Raw genomic sequence first — 21384 nt, 5'->3', positions numbered from 1 at the left:
GAAGATATCCATGAGTCACCGTATTTTGCTGCATGGTAACAAGCTGTCATAGCAACTGTAGCACAGATTCTGGAACGAATAACCGTGTTATTTGGACAGAGATGCTGAATTATATTTGATAATCCCCATGAAAATGCACAGGGCATGGTAACCGTGTTAATAGATTAGGAAGAATACGCTAGGAATTCTACAGCGTAGAGTTGTAGCCTAAGATAGTGTTGAGTAACTGAAAAGAAAGGCTGTATCGACCCAGTGGCCTCTTAATAGAACTGCTGTGATGCCAGATATGATGTTTCTTGCTCCTCAGCTTGGAATCATCTTGGGAGATGACAGATGGATGCATAGGGAGGATCGAAGCCTGCCAGCCAGCGTTGTAAACTCACCATGGACCAGGGCTTCAGTTTCAGCACACTGGTGAGTGGCGTTGTGGGAGGAGGAGGAGGAGGAGGGTGGTGGGGGACAGCTGATATTACTCGGAGGTGGGTCACAGGGACAGAAAGGCTTCCTCTGACTCACTGCAATTAGTATTCCCATTGCAGCTGCTCCGTCATTCAGATCCCTCCATCCTGGAGTGGGCGAGAGGGAAGTAACGGATGTAACCCCCTTCACACTTTGTTTCCCCTATTTGTGAATGCATGATCAAACATTTATTCTGTATTCTGGCCACCCAGAGTGCTATTCTCCAGCAATAGTACAGAGACATTTAATTTGGCTTACATTCACAGTTCACAGATTTTTGTGCATGTGCTGTTCAAAAGTCAAGCAATCTGTCATGTCCAACAAGTGTAACAGCTCGGCAGGCCCTTTTGGAGTCCATCAGTGTCCTGCTGCATGTTGATAAGACGCCCACTCTTTTCAATGACCCTAAAACAGAGGCTCTGTTTAGTCATTAGTATGAGAGCTGGAAGCGAACTCGGCGTGGGTGCTGCTGGGTGTTCCGGTTCGCCTAAGCTGGGTGATGAACAGAGCTTATGTTGTGTTTATCGGAGGCCTGTGATATCTTTGGGACCAAATGCTCTATGCCACTGGTGTATGGGGACCAATCCTAATTCAGTTTGCCTATTCTAGAGCAATTTTATTTGGCAGAGCTATAATGTAGCTCGTCAGATTGACACTTTTAAAATGAGCAGGAAATATTTGAAGGGATAGTTCACCCATTACTCATTACTACGTCATTAATTACTCACCCTTCATGTCGTTCCAAACCCGTAAACCTTTGTTCATCTTCGGAACACAAATTAAGATATTTTTGATGAAATTTGAGAGCTTTCTGACCCTACATAGACAGCAGCGCAACTGACACGTTCAAGGCCCAGAAAGGTAGTAAGGACATTGTTCACAAGAGTACCACGATGCATTTCTCTGCTTGTAATCAAGGCGCAGTGCATCCGGGTTCTACGTCAGAAAGCCGGCTCCTGTGTCAGCAGCATCACACGCATATGTCGTAGTAGAAGACTCATATGGAAGAGAAGAAATTGTTGAATAAATGTTTATTTTTGTTTTCTTTGCACACAAAAATTATTATCATAGCTTCATGGAATTAAGGTTGAATCATTGATGTCACATGGACTATTTTAAAGATGTCCGTACTACCTTTCTGGGCCTTGAAACGTGTCAGTTGCGCTTCTGTCTATGCAGGGTCAGAAAGCACTCGAATTTCATCAAAAATATCTTAATTTGTTTTCCGAAGATGAGCAAAGATCTTATGGGTTTGGAATGACATGAGGGTGAGTAATTAATGACAGAATTAAAATTTTTTAGGTAAACTATTCCTTTAAGCACACAAAATAGGCTAAAGGAAAAAGGTATTGAAAAAAGAGGGATAAATTGTCCAAAATTACATCACTGTATGTCTTTATCAGCAGTAATATTTCGTAGCTGATAAAACTCTTGCGCACTGTCATCATGGTCTCATGGTTTGCAGAGGGTACCCTGTGTGCCACTGCACTGTATTCACATGGTTTTTGCTGTCCTCTCCGTTTGCAGAAGAAGTTAGCTGCAGAGCCAGATCACACTGACGTCACTCTGCCAGCGGTGGAACGCGTGCGGGCCCTCAGCAAAATGGGCTATAACATTGAAATAAATGAAGACATCGCCCCGAGACGCTACTTCCGCTCTGGTGTTGAGATGGAGCGTATGGCAGCAGTTTATCTAGAGGAGGGCAGTCTGGAGAATGCCTTTGTCCTCTACAACAAGTTTATCACGTATGTTTATTTAATCTTATCTTATCGCATCTTATCGCTTGTCCTACAGTATTTAAGGTCACAGGGATGATGGAGTCTTTCCCAGCATCTTGGGCCATTTTTGTTTTGTTTTGTCTTCACAGCTGTCATAAAATGTTTTCTCTAATTCATGGCAATCAGCCTTCAGCTTTATTTTCCTATTTCACTCTTGCGCAGTTTATTTGTTGAGAAACTCCCCAGTCACAGGGACTATCAGCAGTGCAACGTCCCTGAGAAGCAAGTAATAATGAAGGTAAGCCCCTGGCATGTTACTCTCAGGAACTGATGGAGCCCTGTTGCGCCCGGCCCACTGTAAATCTAATTAGCATCATTTTCAATTACCTTGGCTAGAGGACTTGTCAGGCTCCCAGCTGCTCACATTGTGGGTTTGCCTTGTGTGGACTCGTGTTCTGCTTTCATTTCAACATAGTGACATGAAACTGACTTAAGTCAAAAGGTTCTTCCTAGTGTCCTGATTTATCAATCATTGTTTAAGAGACAAACGTCTGATTTAAACTGTATTTTTATTTTATTATGGATGTTTTAATGCATTTTTTTCATTAATTTTTTGTGCCTCAAAGTATTTAAAAAAATGGAAAAGTTAGGATGTGACATATCAATGATTTTGTCCTTTTTTAAAACTAATAGTCTGAGGTTTATGTCAAAGTTATTAACCATGATTTGCTAATTGCTATTGCTAGTCGATGGCATTGTTATTGATATTGCTACAGAGGCATTCCCACTGTGGTATTGCTATAGAGGTTTTGTTTTTTAACCAGCATTTGTAGTGCAACGTGAGAGATCAATATTTTTGGTTAGTTTTTTGGAAGACAATAGTTTAAATTTTACTGAATATCTTCTAAAGGTTTCATCCACTGACATATACTGTAAATAGCCTCAGTGCTAGCAGACAGTGACTAAAAGCCACAAAACTTTGTCTTTAACCTAATGATCTTAATGTCTGCTGCTGGTCCCTGAATTAAAAAAAAAAAAAAAGATGAGTAATTGGTTTGTGTCTCTATTCCCTGCTTTTAAAAAAATAATTATGTCCATGAAAGCTTTAGCGCATATTGATCTGGTACTCGCTGTCTGTAACACAACCCCTAATGTTTGTCCCATTATCTGTTCATTATGTTCAGAAATTGCAGGAAGTGGCCTTTCCACGAAAGGACCAACTGAAGAGACTTCTCCATGAGAAATACAGCAAAGAACACAGTGAATATCTGAAGAGTCAGGTACATTCGTCAGAGTACTTCTCATTCACTGCTGATGAAATACCTGTTAGTCAAATTTCAGATTCATTTCATTATTGTGAATATTAGTCATGATGTGTGAATATTTTTGCAGACTCAAGCCATGGCTGTTGATATGTGTAGTGAACGACTGCAGAAGATGTCTCTGTTGGAGGAGGAACGGCAACGTGTAGCACAGCTCAGGAAGATGCAAATTGAGTCTGAGCAGTTCCGCTACTTTGAGGACCAACTGCATAGACAAGAGTTGGCCAGTCACAGAGATGAGACTGTTCCCAAAGTGCCTGAACAAACTGATGGGTCCTGCTTATCCCAGATCCCGAGAAACCATGTGCGCCTTGACCCCAATCGTAACAAACCAGCGGCCTCCATCCCCAAACCGGCAGCCACCTTAGCAGCTGTACAAAGTGAGTGCCCTCATCTAGCTCATATTTGCCTGTTAGTAATTGTAGTGATTTAATACACAGCTCTCTGATTATTCAGTTTTTTATACATTAATTGTTAAACTGCATGTTGCTATTGTTCTCATTTAATCGAATAATTCATGTTCACTTATTTACACTGCCATTTAAAAGTTTGGGGTAAAATGTTTTCATGTTTTTGAAAGAACGTAGAACTTCTCACGCTCACCAAGACTGCCTTTATTTGATCAAAATACAGTAAAAAGAGTAATATTATGAAATATTATTGCAATTTGAAAGGACTTTTTATTTTATTTTAATATGTTTTAAAATGTAATTTATTTCTGTGATAGCAAAGCTTTACTTTCAGTCTTTAGTTAGTGTCACATGATTCATCAGAAATTCATTCTAATAGGCTGATTTGGTGCTCAAGAAACATTTTTCATTATTATCAATGTAGAAAACAGTTGTACTGTTTAATACTTTTATGGAAACTGTGGTACATTTTTTCAGGATTCTTTGATGAATAGAAAGTTCAAATGTTGTATATGTCTTTACTGTCACCTTTGATCTATTTAATGTACCCTGGCTGAATAAAAAGATTAATATTGAACAGCCATACAGACACAATACGTAGGATAATGTACAGTCAGAGTCGTTATCACGAAATAAACACGTTCAAAATTCTAGAAAGCTTCTATTGACTCTGAAGGGGTTTATTTTGCAATAATACCTGTCTCACTGTACATTATCCTTTGCTTGTGTTATTAGCAGAACTACAATATGTTGTTTTATGCTGTGTGTTTCTAGATCAGCGTGTCGAAGGCCTGAGGCGGGTTTTAATCGCACGAGACCTGACTTACAGGTTCCTTCTGCTGGCTGACAGTAACACGGCGAGAGGAATTGAGACATGTGGAGTTCTCTGTGGAAAACTGGTAAGGCCTCAGCTGGAGCTTAACTCTTCTCTGTGGACGTGAGATTCTTTTGTTCCTGAAATTGCTGATGCTTTCCTGAAGTGAGTGTGAATATGTTTTGGGTAGTGTTAAAGGTCAAATCATGCTTCTTTTTTTTGGCTAGTTATATGCAGCTTTTCTCATTCACTGTAAAACTAGGAGCTTCAGTGTTGCACAATCAGTGTAAATACTAGGTGTTCACTCTAGGAACTTCCTCATACTTTCAACTCAAATGGAATAGTGACATTATTCATGAGCATATTACACAGAATTTTAGTGTCCTATTCACCAACCACCTGCAATCCATCTTAATCTTGCAGCAGTTGAATTCCTCCCAGCAATTGTCTCAAGCTGAGATTTTCTCCCCTTTGTACACTTTCATCACTTGCTTCACTTGTCAATCCCACAATCCTTTACAGGATGCTCAGCTTCCATAAAGAATGAATTGTAGGATGCTGTGACCGCCTGATATGTTGTGTGTTAATAGACAAAGTAAAATCTGTTTTTTTGTCCCGCAGACGCACAACGAGTTTGTGCTGACCCATGTGATCGTCCCCAAGCAGTCTGCCGGTCCTGACTACTGTGACATGGAGAATGTGGAAGAGCTGTTCAGTTACCAGGACCATCATAATCTTCTGACCCTGGGCTGGATCCATGTGGGTGTCTCTCTTTTTCAGACTGTCACGTAATTTCTGAACACCAAGATTATGACTGTGCACCTCTTTTTTTTCACACCTTTGGCAGGTGAAAAGCTTGCTGGTGACTAATTTTCAGGCCCACACAGAATCTGAGCCTGCAGAAAGCGCCACAGATTTTGAGCAGCCATTGTTCACATCCCATTTCCCTTGTGTGTTTGTTTAGTAAATATTTTGGCTAATCTGATTTTAATTAGCAATAAGAGGGTACCCTCCAAAATAGGGGTTCAACGGATCATAGTTGATCTGTGATCTGTATAGACCAGGTCCCACAGTTCGGCATGCCTGTGATTCGCAGATTAGTTATGAACCATCATAGAGTGATGTATGCAAGTCTTGCCAGTGTAAACATTCAAGCAATTTGAAACCATTCAAGTGCAAGAAGAGGCAAAAGAGAACTTAATTAATTATTATTAATTGGTACTTCCATGCTGTTTTCTGTGCACACACTTTCAAAGCAGGCACTCAGAGAACCGCATCTCAGACAGTGTTCAGACAGAATTTAGATCTCTTTCGCACCTTCTTGTGCTTGAATGGAAATCCGTCTCAGAAAGTATTCTTATAAACAGTCAGTTATGTCTTAAAGGAGACATATTATGCCCCTTTTTACAATATGTAATGTAAGTCTCTGGTGTCCCCAGAATGTGTCTGTGAAGTGTCAGCTCAAAATACCCCACAGATCATTTATTATATCATTTTGAAAATACCTATTTTGAGTGGAAGCAGAAAAAAATGCTGTTTTTCGTGCCTGTCTCTTTAAATGCAAATGAGCTGCTGCTCCCCGCCCCCTTTTCCAGAATAGATCTGCGCCATTACAGCTCGTACCTGCTAAAAACATCTGTTTTGGTTCAGATTATCATGTTTATCGCCCTGAAATCATGCGTTTTAAACAATATTAGTTTAAACTTCTGATATATGGTTTTCTGAGCGCACACAACCGAAGCACATGGACAGAAAGCGGCTGTCACAGCATGTGAGTACTAAACTAAGTTCTCTTTCACACACAAGTTTGTTAAAAACACATGAGTTAGAAAAACAGTAGGTTATGTCTGTGAAGGTAAACAGCTGAGAAATAAATCGCATGTTTATTTTATATCTGTGTGACAGCAGCAATATACAGTATAATAAGTCGTGGCCTAATGGTTAGAGAGTTGGACTCGTAACCCAAACCTTTGCAACGTCACTAGGGGAGCGAAATCAGACGCGCTCGTTTTCTCAGACACTTGCAGAAAAGGGCTTACCAAAACAAAGTTACTGGGTTAATCTTTTTCACGTTTCCTTGGTTGGTAGATGCATCGGGGACCTGATTATAGCACCTAAAACCTGGAAAAGTCAGATTTTCATGATGTGTCACCTTTAAGTGAAGTGAACATAAACAGAAAGAAATCGGTTGTGTTTTATTATGTTGGATCCATGCATTCAGTCTTAAAGTGACATTAGACTGCTATACCTGCCTATACAGCATGAACAAAGATTAATCTATACTTAATTTATATAATGAACACTATGCAGTGTTATTTTACATGTAATTATTTTATTACTGACTGTTCTTGTCAGTAATAATCTTTGAACTTTATTAGTTATGCTACTAGTTTTTGTCATGGTATTGAATAAGTACTTAATGTTCTTTAAGTAATAATAAGATATGTACGATTTTTTTTAGGGATTAATAGTTTCATTCAGCAAGGATGGCAGAAATGTATAATGTTATGTAACATTTCTTTTGGACTGATATTAATAAGAAATGTTTTTTGAGCGCCAAATCAGCTTTTTAGAATGATTTCTGAGGGATCATGTGACAATGAAGACTGGAGCAATGGCTGCCCAATATTGAGCTTTGCCATCATGGGAGTAATAAATATATTCAAATTCAAACATTTATTTTAAATTTGTAATAATAATTCAAAATATTATTGTATTTACTGTATTTTGATCAAATAAATGCAGTGAGACTTCTTCAAACTTTTGAACAGTAGTGTATGTAAATAGGCTACTTCTATAAGTGGCAGACCATGCACTTAAAAACTGATTCAATTTTATTAATTTATTATTTGCATAATCAAATATGATGGGGATCAGTCTGAGGATCACCATGGAAACTGCTTAACAATTTACTGAACTTTTATTCTTAGTATCCCCTGGTGTTCATTTTGCATGGTTAAATTATTTTATAGCTGTATGAGTATAAGGGGCTACTAAATGGCATTAATTTGAATATTTGCATTTTTGGCTCATAGACACACCCGACACAGACAGCCTTCCTCTCCAGTGTGGATCTGCACACACACAGCTCTTATCAGCTCATGCTACCTGAAGCCATCGCCATTGTTTGCGCACCTAAACACAATGAGTGAGTATGACCCTTATATATGTGTTCACACAACCTAAAGGCTTTTTTCATCTGCAGCCTCTAAAGCACTACATCAAATGAATGCAGATTAATTTATTTTTTATCAATGGTTGTTTGATTGTTTAACAATTGTTTATCATTTAAACATCCATGAATCATTTCGGGATTCTGGTTGTTAAAAAAAATATTTTATGTAAATAAATTCAAAGAATGAACTCTGACTATGAATAAACTACCCCTTGCAAATATATTCTATATTTTATCATTTGTCTAAATTGATTGTTTTTTTTAATGGCTAGATTTCCGAAACATAAAAAAGTAAAGAAATTAAAAGTATATAGATACATACTGTATATAGATATGCTATACCTATGCATACTCCAAAAAATAAAAATAAAAAGGTTGTATTAAAAAAAGGATATTATGTATATAAACAAACATCATTGAGATCAATGAAATGTGTGTCATTTTGCTTTTTCAGCACGGGAGTGTTCCGCCTCACCAGTGCTGGAATGGGAGAAGTGGCTGGATGCCGATTGAAAGGTTTTCACCCCCACTCTAAAGACCCTCCTCTGTTCACTGTAAGAACCCTCTTTTCCCGCTGTAAATATGAAAATCTGCAGCTAGATGTGCCTTCCGTTACAAATGTTGGCATCAAAATTGAAACAGCTTTAGAGAAGTGAAAAATAGTTTTTTCTGTTTGCAGATTTGCAAGCACATTGTGGTGAAGGACTCGAAAACGACAGTTCTGGACCTCAGGTGACAGAGGAAGAGAGGAAATATTTCAGCAAACCATTAAGGATATTTATATCTTTCTTTACTTGAAGGCTTTTTTTGTATTTATTTATTTTACAACAAGGTAGAATCCCTCAGCTGCACAGTTTGCTGTGAGCAGGTTTAGTGAAGTTATTGAGATGTTCCAGTGGTGTTTTGTGTTTTTTAGGTCATCATGCGCTTTTTGTTCATGGCCAGGTGTTTAAGAAAAATGTTGTGGTCAGATTGTACCATCTCATCATTTGACTGCTGTTTTGGTTCTTTGTCCTCAAGGTGGCGTCCTTTATCAAGGCATACTATGAGGCTGCTACAATGTGAATTGATTTCAGGACTTTTTTTAAAGGAAGTTGTGTGTGTGTCTGTGTGTGATTTGCCTTTTCATATCAAGTGATATCACTTGCAGTTCTCGCTTTAACACAATATACACTGAAGAAGTGAAATTTCATTTTAAACCGAACTGAATTTCCTAGTTTTGTGTTTGCTGCCAGTACAAAAATAAAATGGTTTGCTACGAGAGTGATTTCTAGGCCTTACTATGTTAAAATCGATGTGGTTGAATGGTTGATAATTATACTTTGTATATACAGTAAGTTCAGATATTTTCAGGCTAAAGGATTTCTGTCTTTTTCAACTTCAGCCTAATGACGTGATGCGAAGTTGGCCAGTGAGCTGACTGTTTTGATTTCCAAGTTCAGCATTTTTTTCCAATGTGGACCTGATTACAAGGGAAGTGACTCTTGAAAAGTATAAACAAGATTGGGATCTCTTAGACCAGACCAAAGTTCCCATAACAGAATAAGCAAAGAAACCTAAGAGATATTACCAGAGGCCCTTGAATGCACTACTCTCAGGGTTCCATTCCCTCATTTTAACAACTTGATTTTTGTCTCCACTATATTTATGGTTTGAGAAGAAAACTTTTTGTCACCAGCAGAAGATAAAATTCACTGTACGATAAGTTGTGAACTCCATGCAGTTCAGAGAGTGTTCACTATATCATGTATTTCTTGTATAATGTGGCATTGGATTGTTTCTTCAGTGTGTTGCTGTGTGCCAGTGGCTCCACTGACATGTGCTGTGCTGTTGTGGCTCTTTGTGCACAAGAGAGTACAAGTGCAACACCATTTTTCCTCAGCGCATTTGTTAATAAAAGCAAAAAACCTCTGTTATGAAACAGCATGATGCTGTTTTTTGTTTTTTAATCTGTAATTGATTTAGAGTGAAAAGCTTCATCATCTACCCAAGCAAACTGATGATAGAATGATGAAATGAGAAGCAAACATTTAGCATGACTCATCACAGGATATTGATTGCTCATACATGTTTCAACATATCAGGTATTTTTGGTCAAAAATGGGAAAACAATTTCCATTAACATTTAGTTTAAGAAAACACCTTAGCATTTTTGACCGGTGATTTTCCATGACTTTTGTTCTTGTCCTTTATGATGATTAGAAATCAATAATTATTTAAAAAATGAAAATAAATATAATAGTTTTGATGATATTAATAATTATGAAGAATAGTAGTTTCTTTTAACAGAAATTGCACTCAAAAGAGAAATTTCTAGCTGATTAAGTATTATAGAGATGAACTAGAAAAGCTTTTAAGATTTTATTCATTTCCATGAGTTTTTCAGGCCTGGAATTCACCATTTTAAATACTTCCAGTTTTTCCATAGGAACCCTGTGTATACAGAAATTTGATCTAATTTACAGTGACTACAGTGAGTATATAGAATTATTTCTATGTATTAAAATGACAAATTTTAAGAATATAATTTAGACCTGTTTTAATTAGTATGTGCCAATATTAATCATGTGCTGTGGAATTTGTTGCAGAAACAAAAGAGGTGAAATACAGGTTATTATTGCAGAGCTTTATTCCTTCATGGAGTTATCATATGATATCCAAACAGACTGCCTGAAAGCCGACATGCAGTTGTGTTACCCCGTAGCATTTTAACACAAAAGGGAGAATGAGCCCTGTTCCTCAATGCCCTCTTCTCATCTCTGGAGTCTCGCCACTCAAAGGAATCTCCCCAATCTTTCAAACAGGCAGCACAATCAAGCTTTTGAACCCATTTAAAACAACACGATATTGTCATGACATAATTAAATCAAAACATTAAAACATGTGGGCAGTGCAAAGACAAAACAATAGAGGGAAGTAAAGGGTACATTCACAGTTTACAGGCTATGAAGCAATAATAGAATTAGGGGAACAGGAGGGAGTCGGAGTTTTCGTTTAGAAGCACTTGCGATGCACAATGGATGGCCCGGCCTCGTCATACTCTTGCTTGCTTATCCACATCTGCTGGAAGGTGGAGAGGGAGGCTAGGATGGAGCCGCCAATCCATACTGAGTATTTGCGCTCAGGTGGGGCGATGATCTGAGTACATACAAGGTAGAAGCAGGGGTATTTTAGTACTGATGATATAGTTAATATGTTGAATTTGTTTTTACTTTTACCCTTTCGTTTAAATTTTACTGATTTTGTTGTGTTTTTGATTTTTTTTTTATGTCTATATTTTATGTATATAGTTGCTTTGGCAACTAGCTGAAATAGGTTTTTGATTTCAGTTAATGTTTTAATGTTAAATATTTTTTAAACCAGTTTGAATAGATTAATCGAATTTGTTTAATAATGTATCCATTTCAAGACTGTTATTGAAACTGAATTAAATCAACACTGAGCTGATTGAATAACACTGTGCTAAGATGATAACCACATTGTGGACTTCTCTAGAGCTGCTTGTAGCTGAAGTGAACTTGTTTCATAATTAATAAACTTTACAGTTATTGAATTGAACTGAATAATGTCGTTTTTAGAGCTCCTTGGCAGCAGAATTTTAATTTGTCTCATATTTGAAGAAGTTTGCATTGATTCTGTTATTTTCCTGTTTATTACTGTAAGGCTGCTTTAAAACAGTATTTGTTGTATAAAGCGCTGTAAAAATAAAGGTGACTTGACTTTTAGTTTAGTTAACAATAACCCCGGTTAGACCAGAAACTGTGATTAATTGGAAAACGTATGAAAAATTAATGATCTAATCTGATCTTTGGCATATGCTGACCTTATTTGAACACAAAAGGGAGAATGAGCCCTGTTCCTCAATGCCCTCTTCTCATCTCTGGAGTCTCGCCACTCAAAGGAATCTCCCCAATCTTTCAAACAGGCAGCACAATCAAGCTTTTGAACCCATTTAAAACAACACGATATTGTCATGACATAATTAAATCAAAACATTAAAACATGTGGGCAGTGCAAAGACAAAACAATAGAGGGAAGTAAAGGGTACATTCACAGTTTACAGGCTATGAAGCAATAATAGAATTAGGGGAACAGGAGGGAGTCGGAGTTTTCGTTTAGAAGCACTTGCGATGCACAATGGATGGCCCGGCCTCGTCATACTCTTGCTTGCTTATCCACATCTGCTGGAAGGTGGAGAGGGAGGCTAGGATGGAGCCGCCAATCCATACTGAGTATTTGCGCTCAGGTGGGGCGATGATCTGAGTACATACAAGGTAGAAGCAGGGGTATTTTAGTACTGATGATATAGTTAATATGTTGAATTTGTTTTTACTTTTACCCTTTCGTTTAAATTTTACTGATTTTGTTGTGTTTTTGATTTTTTTTTTATGTCTATATTTTATGTATATAGTTGCTTTGGCAACTAGCTGAAATAGGTTTTTGATTTCAGTTAATGTTTTAATGTTAAATATTTTTTAAACCAGTTTGAATAGATTAATCGAATTTGTTTAATAATGTATCCATTTCAAGACTGTTATTGAAACTGAATTAAATCAACACTGAGCTGATTGAATAACACTGTGCTAAGATGATAACCACATTGTGGACTTCTCTAGAGCTGCTTGTAGCTGAAGTGAACTTGTTTCATAATTAATAAACTTTACAGTTATTGAATTGAACTGAATAATGTCGTTTTTAGAGCTCCTTGGCAGCAGAATTTTAATTTGTCTCATATTTGAAGAAGTTTGCATTGATTCTGTTATTTTCCTGTTTATTACTGTAAGGCTGCTTTAAAACAGTATTTGTTGTATAAAGCGCTGTAAAAATAAAGGTGACTTGACTTTTAGTTTAGTTAACAATAACCCCGGTTAGACCAGAAACTGTGATTAATTGGAAAACGTATGAAAAATTAATGATCTAATCTGATCTTTGGCATATGCTGACCTTGATCTTCATGGTGCTGGGGGCCAAAGCAGTGATCTCCTTCTGCATCCTGTCTGCAATACCAGGGTACATGGTGGTACCACCAGACAGCACGTTGTTGGCGTACAGGTCCTTACGGATGTCAATGTCGCATTTCATGATGCTGTTGTAAGTGGTTTCATGGATACCAGCAGATTCCATTCCTAACAAAGCGCAAATCAATGCATTTAAACATTTATATCAAAGTGCTCTGAATCCATCATTTGTAAAGAGAGGGGAAGAAAGAGAAGCGAGATATCACCAATAAAGGATGGCTGGAAGAGTGTCTCAGGGCAGCGGAACCTCTCATTGCCAATGGTGATGACCTGTCCATCGGGAAGCTCATAGCTCTTCTCCAGAGAGGAGGAAGAGGCTGCAGTGGCCATCTCATTCTCAAAGTCCAGCGCCACATAGCACAACTTCTCCTTGATGTCTCGGACGATTTCTCTTTCAGCTATACAAGGCAAATGAGAAAGACTTGGTAAAACAACATTTTTAAATCTATATTCTAAAATAGTAATTAGTTCAACTGAAACATTCAAATGATACTAATCAGAACACATTTTAATTTAAGTTATTTTTTCTTATTCCCATTGGCAATTGTTTCTTGTTATATTCAAAATATAAGCGTAAACATTTTTTTTTATATTTCATATCATTATGCTGGTACTGTACGTGTCCAGACTCACCAGTGGTGACGAATGAGTAGCCTCGTTCAGTTAGGATCTTCATGAGGTAGTCAGTGAGATCACGGCCGGCCAAGTCCAAGCGCATAATGGCATGCGGAAGAGCGTAGCCCTCGTAAATGGGCACATTGTGGGTGACACCATCACCAGAGTCAAGGACAATGCCTGTTCGACAAGAATAAAGTGCTTGGTAATGTGTAGCATTGTAAGTCAAATGTGAGCTATGACCTGTTTGACAGGTGAACTGACCTGTTGTACGACCAGAAGCATAGAGGGAGAGCACCGCTTGGATAGCTACATACATGGCTGGAACATTGAAGGTCTCAAACATGATCTGCAAAGTGAGACCAGCACTGTGTTTATGAACAGAACCAACAATCAACCAAGTGCTTTCGGGTTTTACTGAACAGTAGGTTAAAATATTGATTTCTGATTAATCTTCTCTTTGACAATGCCAAGAAATTGACTCTTAAACTGCAGATCACTCTATGTGTATACTGTAAATGTGTCTTTTTATAGAATTGTCATCACTGGCTGCATGCAAAAACAAACATACAACGTGACCAGTCTAATCTGAATTACAAACAAATTAGTCGTTATTTTTAGTTAATCTAAAACATACAGCACAACCAGTGTAACTGTTTCCCTAAACAAATTACTCTTATGAATTCTGTTGATGATCAGTTTCGAATAGACAAGTTGCCAGTTTGAAGCAATCAGAACACGTTATAAATACTGTCCTTTTTTAAATACTATTCAACAAGGACACATTAAATTATTCAGAAGTGAAAGAAGAGACATTTACAATGTTACAAAATAAATTCTGTTCCTTTGAAAGTTATAGTCATCAAAGAATCATGAAAAAACGTATCATCTGTTATCAACATTTAATAATAAGTAAAAATGTTTCTTGAGCACCAATTCAAATTACAGCAAATTACAATGATTTTTAAAGAATCATGTGACATTGAATTATCATTTTGTGCTCTTTGGAATTGCCTAGGAATTTTTTTAGAATAGCAATTTTTTTAATTTAAAATGAACTTTCATATTTTGTTCTACAACATAAATTACACATAGATATACCTCAAACATGCATTTTGAAGCCGCCGTGGGGGAATTTTCTTCTACTACCAAAGTATTTTATTTTTACTACTGATAATCGTAGCAGTTAAAAAATCACTTACATTCAACATTTGCGGTTTGACAGTGTATGATTTATGTCATGCAAGATAATATTAATCAACTCCACAGTTTATTGTTATGTGCTTTCTGCATAACTTAGAACCAAACACCGCACACAAGTGAATTCACTGTTACTGAAATTACTGTAGGCGTATCTGATAACATCTCAAGACCTTAAAGGCTTAGAGGAGGTAAGCTGGAGTTGAAGCAAATTCTTGTCAGTTTTATAAACTACAGATCGTTATCAGCTTTTTCATTCACCCGTGAATTCAGCTCTAACCTGGGTCATCTTTTCCCTGTTGGCTTTGGGATTGAGAGGGGCCTCTGTCAGTAGAGTGGGGTGCTCCTCTGGAGCCACACGGAGCTCGTTGTAGAAAGAGTGATGCCAGATCTGGTGAGCACAAACAATGGACATTAATGAACAAATGACTGTCACATGAAATGCACTTTTAGGATAATAGATGGGCAAATGAATCACTTTGTGTTCTTGAGAAAGCTGATTCTCATAATTGCAGTTTAACAAACAGATCACAATCAGGAGGTACCGCGTGGGCTGAGATAGATTAGTGAATAATACCATCTGTTGTGTACATGTGTTGTTAACACCACGAGGTGCGAAATGTGGGACATGAGAGATATTGTCACAGTGAGTCATCAGTGGGAATAGCTGGAGTTATGTGGAAAAATGCTTTTGATGGACGTAGGTGTAGAGAATGTATGTGTCGAAACTATAGGAGATGTAGGTGTGATCTGACAAAAGATCTTGAGGGCCATTACAGCAAATTGTATGTAATATGGAAATGTAGCACAGAATTATGGAAAGAACAGAGGATAAATTTAAGCCTGAAGTACAATAAGGCATGCTCATGGAAAGATAAGAGATATTTTTGGTAGACTGTTTAGAGCTACTCCTTATTTGCAATCATATTGTTTAGGTTTGTTGTCTGTAGGCTTGTTTGATAGGATCTACTTACTTTTTCCATGTCATCCCAGTTTGTGATGATGCCGTGCTCGATAGGATACTTGAGGGTTAGGATTCCCCTTTTGCTTTGCGCCTCATCACCAACGTAACTATCTTTCTGCCCCATTCCCACCATTACTCCCTAAGAAAAAAGTAAACAACGGTTAACACAGTCATACGAAATAGACCACCCCCATAAAAGTAAGAGTGAGTTCTAGTTAATTCTATCTTTACAATCTTGTACAATGCAGACACTCTGGGCTGTAGTCCAACTTTCCACAAAGCATTGGAATCAGATCAAGATAAATAAGTAAAATGTGCAGAGCATTACATGACTGTTAGTTGTCACCCACTTCAACTTAAAGTGCACAATAAGCTATAACTACCCTCAAATACAAGCTAAAATACAGCATTTTATGTTGTTGTTATATATATATATATATATATATTTTTTTTTCCTAAAATAAACTCATTGATGCTGGCTGCGAATGACTGCAGTGCTTATCGGCCCCTAGTGGTGTGTTGAGGGTCACACACCTGGTGTCTGGGACGACCCACTATGGAGGGGAACACTGCTCTGGGAGCATCATCCCCAGCGAAGCCTGCCTTACACAGTCCTGATCCATTGTCACACACAAGGGCAGTGCTTTCCTCGCCGTCACACATTTTCAGCTCGAATTTCCTTCCTTACTCCTACAGGAGACAATCACTGCAAGAAAGTTCATTTTTAATGCTGTATATATACTTTTGGGGGATGGATCCCAGAAGTAAGCTAAATCCCCTTTTAGAGACATTTTGGATCTTTCCTAAAATGGAAAAATTATTTCTAAATAAAATAAAAATACATGTTATTCTAAAAATGCAAAAGGTTTCTTTTTAGGGTAGGGTTATAATTATAATTTGCTTAATATAAAAACAAAAGTCAATGTTATATATGTCATGGGAAATAACCGCATACGTGTGGGAGTTTGTGTGCACACCCACTGAACCATGAATAGGAATACTACAAAGAATGTAAGGTATACCAGGTAAGTCCATTCATAAACTAATTCATGCTCCTTTTTTGGTAAGCAATAAGGAAACAGAATTCGTTTCAAATATTGTTTAAAGTTTGCTTTGATGAAACTTGTGTAAATGTGTGTGTAGTTTAGATGTATGTTATGGGAAATAAAATGTCCCCACAAAGATGGCAATTTCCAAAATCCTTGTTATATGTGTGTAACACACACACACACACACAACACACACATCTTCTTTAAATCCATCCTGGAGCCCTTACTGAGTGCACCATGGGAAAACTTCCTAATTTGGAAATGATGGGGAAGCATGTCTGTCTTTGGACTCTCCCTCCCTCTGTCTCTGCCTGTCTACAATACTTTATGAAAAAAGAGAGTGGGTGAGGAAAAGAAGGGATGGGTCAGTGGTCCAGAAGAACCATATTTAGTCATAAACCTCACAAATCAAATGGGCTTCCACAGCCGTCCTAATTTCCAGGTCCTCACCTTCATTTACAAACTCAGAGCCCTTAACAATCAGCATCATCATACAATAATACAATTACAGATGCTAAAAAATAGATGCATCAGACATGTATGTGCATATTAGTTCCTCATAAACATAAATGCTTTCAGTAATATCCTTTGGTAAATCTGCAAAAAGAAAATATATCTACTGTACTTTTAAAAACACTTCCAAGGATAATCCTTAGAAACATCATTGAAAAAACATCATACAATAATATTTCACTTAAATTAAGATGAATCTAAAAAACACTTCACAAAACACTCTAACCAACCAAAACTTTGTGAAAGAAGCTTAGACCTGTACAGAAACCTTTTCTCTAAACAACAGCATGTTTCAAGTTCAAGCTTGACAAAACCTCATTTGAGTCTATCAGCATCAGGTAATGCTTGCAAAGTACAAAGCTGGATGGACAGAAAGAGATGGAGAGTGAGAGACAAAAAGAGAGAGGGTGTGAGGCGACATGAATGACACTTACCCTGACAGTGCTGGGCCGGGGGGAATTTAGCCACTTGGTGATGGTGTACCACTCACTGGCTTGTGGTGTACTTATGTAGTTCCCATCCCTGCTCACCGCACCCTCCCACATCCCAAACAAGGAGCCTGGGCTGCACTCAGATCGGTAGCCTCACTCCACTAAAGCCTTATAGGGATGACTGGGAGAAAACACTCCAATCCGGGCAGCAGCAGGGCGGCCTCCTGCCTCATCACTCAGGGCATTCCAGTGGCCCTTTTCCTTTTTTTCTCCTTGGAAATTTTGGGGACCTCACTATGCAGGAACATAAACACAGTGCTGGGCCCTGCTCTACTACACAGACACATATCCTGGCCCACGCCTGAAACTGAGAAAGAACAGCAAAGTGAATTTAGATCGTGTCATCATTAGGGTTTAGGTCACACACTAAAAGCACTTGACAGTGTGAAAATTCAAACTACCACGTAGCAAAAACACCACAAAAAGTGCTAACCTGCAACAATTACCTTAATGATAAGCTATTTTACCTGATTTAATACTTATTACTAATTTATTTATTTATTAATATTTATAAAATAATTATATATTAATATTATTATTATTATATTATTTATTAATAAATAAAAATGTAATTTAGTTGCATTTGTTTTTTACATACTTGGTTTGATTCAGTGATGATAAAATAATATGTTTGATGAGAATAAAATCAATTAAATTAAATGAAATGTTAAAACATCAAGCACATTTTGGGTTAGGCATATTTTTTGTTGAGAAGTTTGGGGTCTGTAAGATTTGGTCAAGTTTTTGAAAGAAACCCGTGCTCAGCCATCTATTTTAATATATTTTCAAATGTATTTTGTTCATTTGATAGCGAAGCTGACATTTCTTGATATTGTCAATGATGAAAATCATTGTTGATCGTTGTTGATCAATATTTTGTGGAAACAGTGATATATTGATGAATAGAAAATTCAAAGTACAGCATTATTTAAAATAGAAATGTTTCGTAACATTATAAATGTTTTTGCTGTAACTTTTGATCAGTTTAGTGCATCCTTCCTGAATAGAAATATTAATTTCTTTCTTTCAAAAAAAACAAACAAACAAAACAAAAACCTGTCATACTTTTGAACAGTATATATTTCTCTGTGTATAAAGGTTTTGGGCCACTGAAGCACATTTTAAAACACTATATAAGGCTAGAATAGCTAGATTTAAAAAGGCTAACATGAATTTCCTGTGTGGCACCAATTGACAAGCTTCAGCTGTGATAACAAGTCTTTTAAAATGATTTTCTGTGGGGTTGTGCAAAACATAAAAAAAAGCCCATTCTGAGAGAAAACAATAGGGAGAGCATATTACAGTAAACTAAAGCATGACAATGACAGTGCTAAAAAGTCCTATGTAGAGAAAATCTTCATTTTTTCTTAACAAATATGTAGTGTTTAATGACAGAAGAAGAAATCACAGGTAATATGATTATGTGATAAAGAATACGTAAAGGTTATGTAAAGAATAATAACAGCTCTTTCATGGTCTGCTTTTTGATTTTGATTTTGATTCATCATCTTCTGGAGAATGAATGCTGACAAAATATTCAGCCTGAGAAGTGTTTGGACCTACAATACTTGCTTGACCACTACACTAAAAAAAGATGTGGGTGTAGAAAGGTGTAGAAGCAATTTTCACTCAGAAACTGGTAGTAAATTGCACAATTAATTACAAAGAAATGGCAAGTAACACATTGAATTAAACATGAAATTCTGATAATCTTCCAGTAATCTTTGTTTTATTTACAACTTTGAAAAATTGTTTAATCTTTTTATCTTTTATTACAGTGTACTGAACCATATTTTCAAGTCATAGAAGGAAGTAAATCAACAAAGATATTACAAATCTAAGCTGAGGTATGAAGAATAACATCTTGCATTATCAACCAACCGGTTGCCTTGCCTGTTGACTTCTGAAATGCTAAAAATACAGTCATTAAGTAATATATCATTAGAGATTTAAGGAAGTTTTGTTTCTAAGACACTAATAACTACCACAGTTTCAGTTATTTCATTTCTTTCCAAGTTTCTAGTATCTGTCCTGGGATCACACGACATTCTGGCTCAAGCATACAATGGAAAAACTCCATGGAATGCTTCTAATTAAACAACAGTCAGCAAAAGTATTCAATTTAAATGGAAAATTTACACAGATACATAGAATATATAATTACAATAATAGCTTAGAGAAAGGAAAGCAGCCTGTGATGCAAAACACACCTAACTAGTCACACCAGGTCCCTTTAAGTATGTTTGGGCTTTGTTTTCGTTCTTTTCAGATACATTCCTGGGAAGATTCGCGATTAACCTCAAGTAAACAATCTCGCAGAATGCGTCTGTCTCTTTTTAGGCCATTTTCTGCTCAGCTGTCCACATTCAAGACAAGAGCTTGCTTTCCCCTTCCCCTTCAGCAGTACGCGCAGCCTTGTCGCACCAAAAAAGGAACTGTTCTGTAAATTAGAAAAGTCTTGGCAGTCCACTGCACTCAGAGGCATGTAAGGGAAGAAATGACCCCTCTGAAGGTGTGGTCTGGGAAATCACACAAAATACAGTCTGCTGCAGACAAATACAGTGTATGTTGCATGCAAATGTCTTTGTCCTTGAGTGTATGGTGGAAGACCCCTCAGATGGGGGAAAGGCCAGAGGAAGAAAACTGTTTATATCCCCCCCACAAAAAGTGATTTGTAGATATCCTTAATGAGACTTTGCAGCTTCATTGCCATGTTTAGGTGGTACAGTAGGATTCTGACTTGAAGTATAAGGAATAGTATGTGAATGTAGTATTTGGAGTTTGGCCTGAGCACAGTCTTATTGCCACTGTCGCCTTTTGGCTTGCTTAGTTGGGGACCCTTGACTGATTGCACTGACACTATTGGAAGAGAGCTGAACTGGAGGATGACAGCACTGAATCATCAATGAACTGACTTTATTAGGAAAAAATGACGCTGTCATTGTCTTCTTGCATTATTGACAAACTATTTTCCTGTTTGACACTGTAAAGCTGCTTTGACACAATCAGTATATTGTATAAAGCACTATACAAATAAAGGTGACTTGACTTGACTTATTTAACACGTTTTTGCTTGCAAGACATTTGTATCATACAACTTTGTCTGATTAATTATAATAGCTGTTTTTTTACATTTTATATCACATATACTTGCAATATAGACTGGATCAAGTATGTTTTCTAACTTCTTTGAAATGTGTTTTTCCCCCGTTATCGTTAAGTCAACCACACCTTGTCAGTACAAAATAGACCAGCATTTCAAGCAATACTGTAATTAAATGCATTAAAGGGATTAATAAAAGGAAAATCTGTGAAACCCAGTGTTGCTTTGGATCTTTTTGACTTGATTGTATATACAAAAGCATTTGAAACATTCTTTAAAATGTCTTATTTTATGTTACACAGAAAAAAAGAAAGTCATATAGACTTGGAATGACATGTGGGTTAATTAAATTAACATTTTTTGTTTGTTTATTAGATTTTTGGGTGATACTTTTTATACATTTTCCCCCAGTTTCACAAACAAGTCTTAAGCCTTAAAGCAAGATTAAATTGCATGTCTGAGCTGATTTAACTGAAAGAAACGTGCACTGCATATCTTAAAATATGTCAGTGTCATTGTTTTGTCTCAGGATG

The 21384-nt window shown here is 37.0% G+C and overlaps 2 protein-coding genes across 4 annotated transcripts; one reads left to right on the top strand and one right to left on the bottom strand.

The window, feature by feature from the left end:
* Positions 1-310: 310 nt before the first annotated feature.
* Positions 311-10077, top strand: LOC107683716 (AMSH-like protease). Of its 3 annotated transcripts, XM_016479786.1 has the most exons (11): positions 311-414; positions 1987-2204; positions 2400-2475; positions 3362-3457; positions 3570-3879; positions 4684-4808; positions 5345-5482; positions 7759-7871; positions 8353-8452; positions 8578-8630; positions 8919-10077. In XM_016479786.1, exons 1-11 carry the CDS (start codon positions 385-387, stop codon positions 9034-9036), a joined length of 1377 nt encoding a protein of 458 aa, XP_016335272.1. In that variant the 5' UTR covers positions 311-384; the 3' UTR covers positions 9037-10077. The 3 variants fall into 3 exon arrangements, with proteins under 3 accessions (XP_016335272.1, XP_016335273.1, XP_016335274.1); XM_016479787.1 differs by having other exon boundaries at positions 8578-8999; XM_016479788.1 differs by lacking the exons at positions 8578-8630; positions 8919-10077 and adding an exon at positions 5571-5673 and having other exon boundaries at positions 8353-8428.
* A 1652-nt stretch (positions 10078-11729) lies between these two features.
* On the bottom strand, positions 11730-18023 carry LOC107683715 (actin, aortic smooth muscle). The gene is made up of 9 exons (XM_016479785.1): positions 17692-18023; positions 16230-16401; positions 15706-15834; positions 15012-15122; positions 13796-13880; positions 13550-13711; positions 13123-13314; positions 12843-13024; positions 11730-12157 (listed from the first exon to the last, which is right to left on the bottom strand). The coding sequence occupies exons 2-9, from the start codon at positions 16356-16358 to the stop codon at positions 12014-12016; spliced, it is 1134 nt and encodes a 377-aa protein (XP_016335271.1). The 5' UTR covers positions 16359-16401; positions 17692-18023; the 3' UTR covers positions 11730-12013.
* Positions 18024-21384: the final 3361 nt, after the last annotated feature.

This window comes from Sinocyclocheilus anshuiensis, unplaced genomic scaffold (assembly GCF_001515605.1).
Source record: "Sinocyclocheilus anshuiensis isolate Anshui unplaced genomic scaffold, SAMN03320099.WGS_v1.1 scaffold3082, whole genome shotgun sequence".
Lineage (NCBI taxonomy): Eukaryota > Metazoa > Chordata > Actinopteri > Cypriniformes > Cyprinidae > Sinocyclocheilus > Sinocyclocheilus anshuiensis.
This window is presented reverse-complemented; position numbering and strand designations above follow the sequence as displayed.

Coding starts and splice junctions, on each gene's coding strand:
- LOC107683716 (XM_016479786.1), top strand. CDS start 385: ATGGACCAGGGCTTCAGTTTCAGCACACTG. Junction 2,476..3,361: donor AGAAGCAAGTAATAATGAAG/GTAAGCCCCTGG, acceptor CATTATGTTCAG/AAATTGCAGGAAGTGGCCTT. Junction 4,809..5,344: donor GAGTTCTCTGTGGAAAACTG/GTAAGGCCTCAG, acceptor TTTGTCCCGCAG/ACGCACAACGAGTTTGTGCT.
- LOC107683715 (XM_016479785.1), bottom strand. CDS start 16,358: ATGTGTGACGGCGAGGAAAGCACTGCCCTTGTGTGTGACAATGGATCA. Junction 15,835..16,229: donor TGGGTCGTCCCAGACACCAG/GTGTGTGACCCT, acceptor CTTTTTTCTTAG/GGAGTAATGGTGGGAATGGG. Junction 13,712..13,795: donor TGCTTCTGGTCGTACAACAG/GTCAGTTCACCT, acceptor CTTGTCGAACAG/GCATTGTCCTTGACTCTGGT.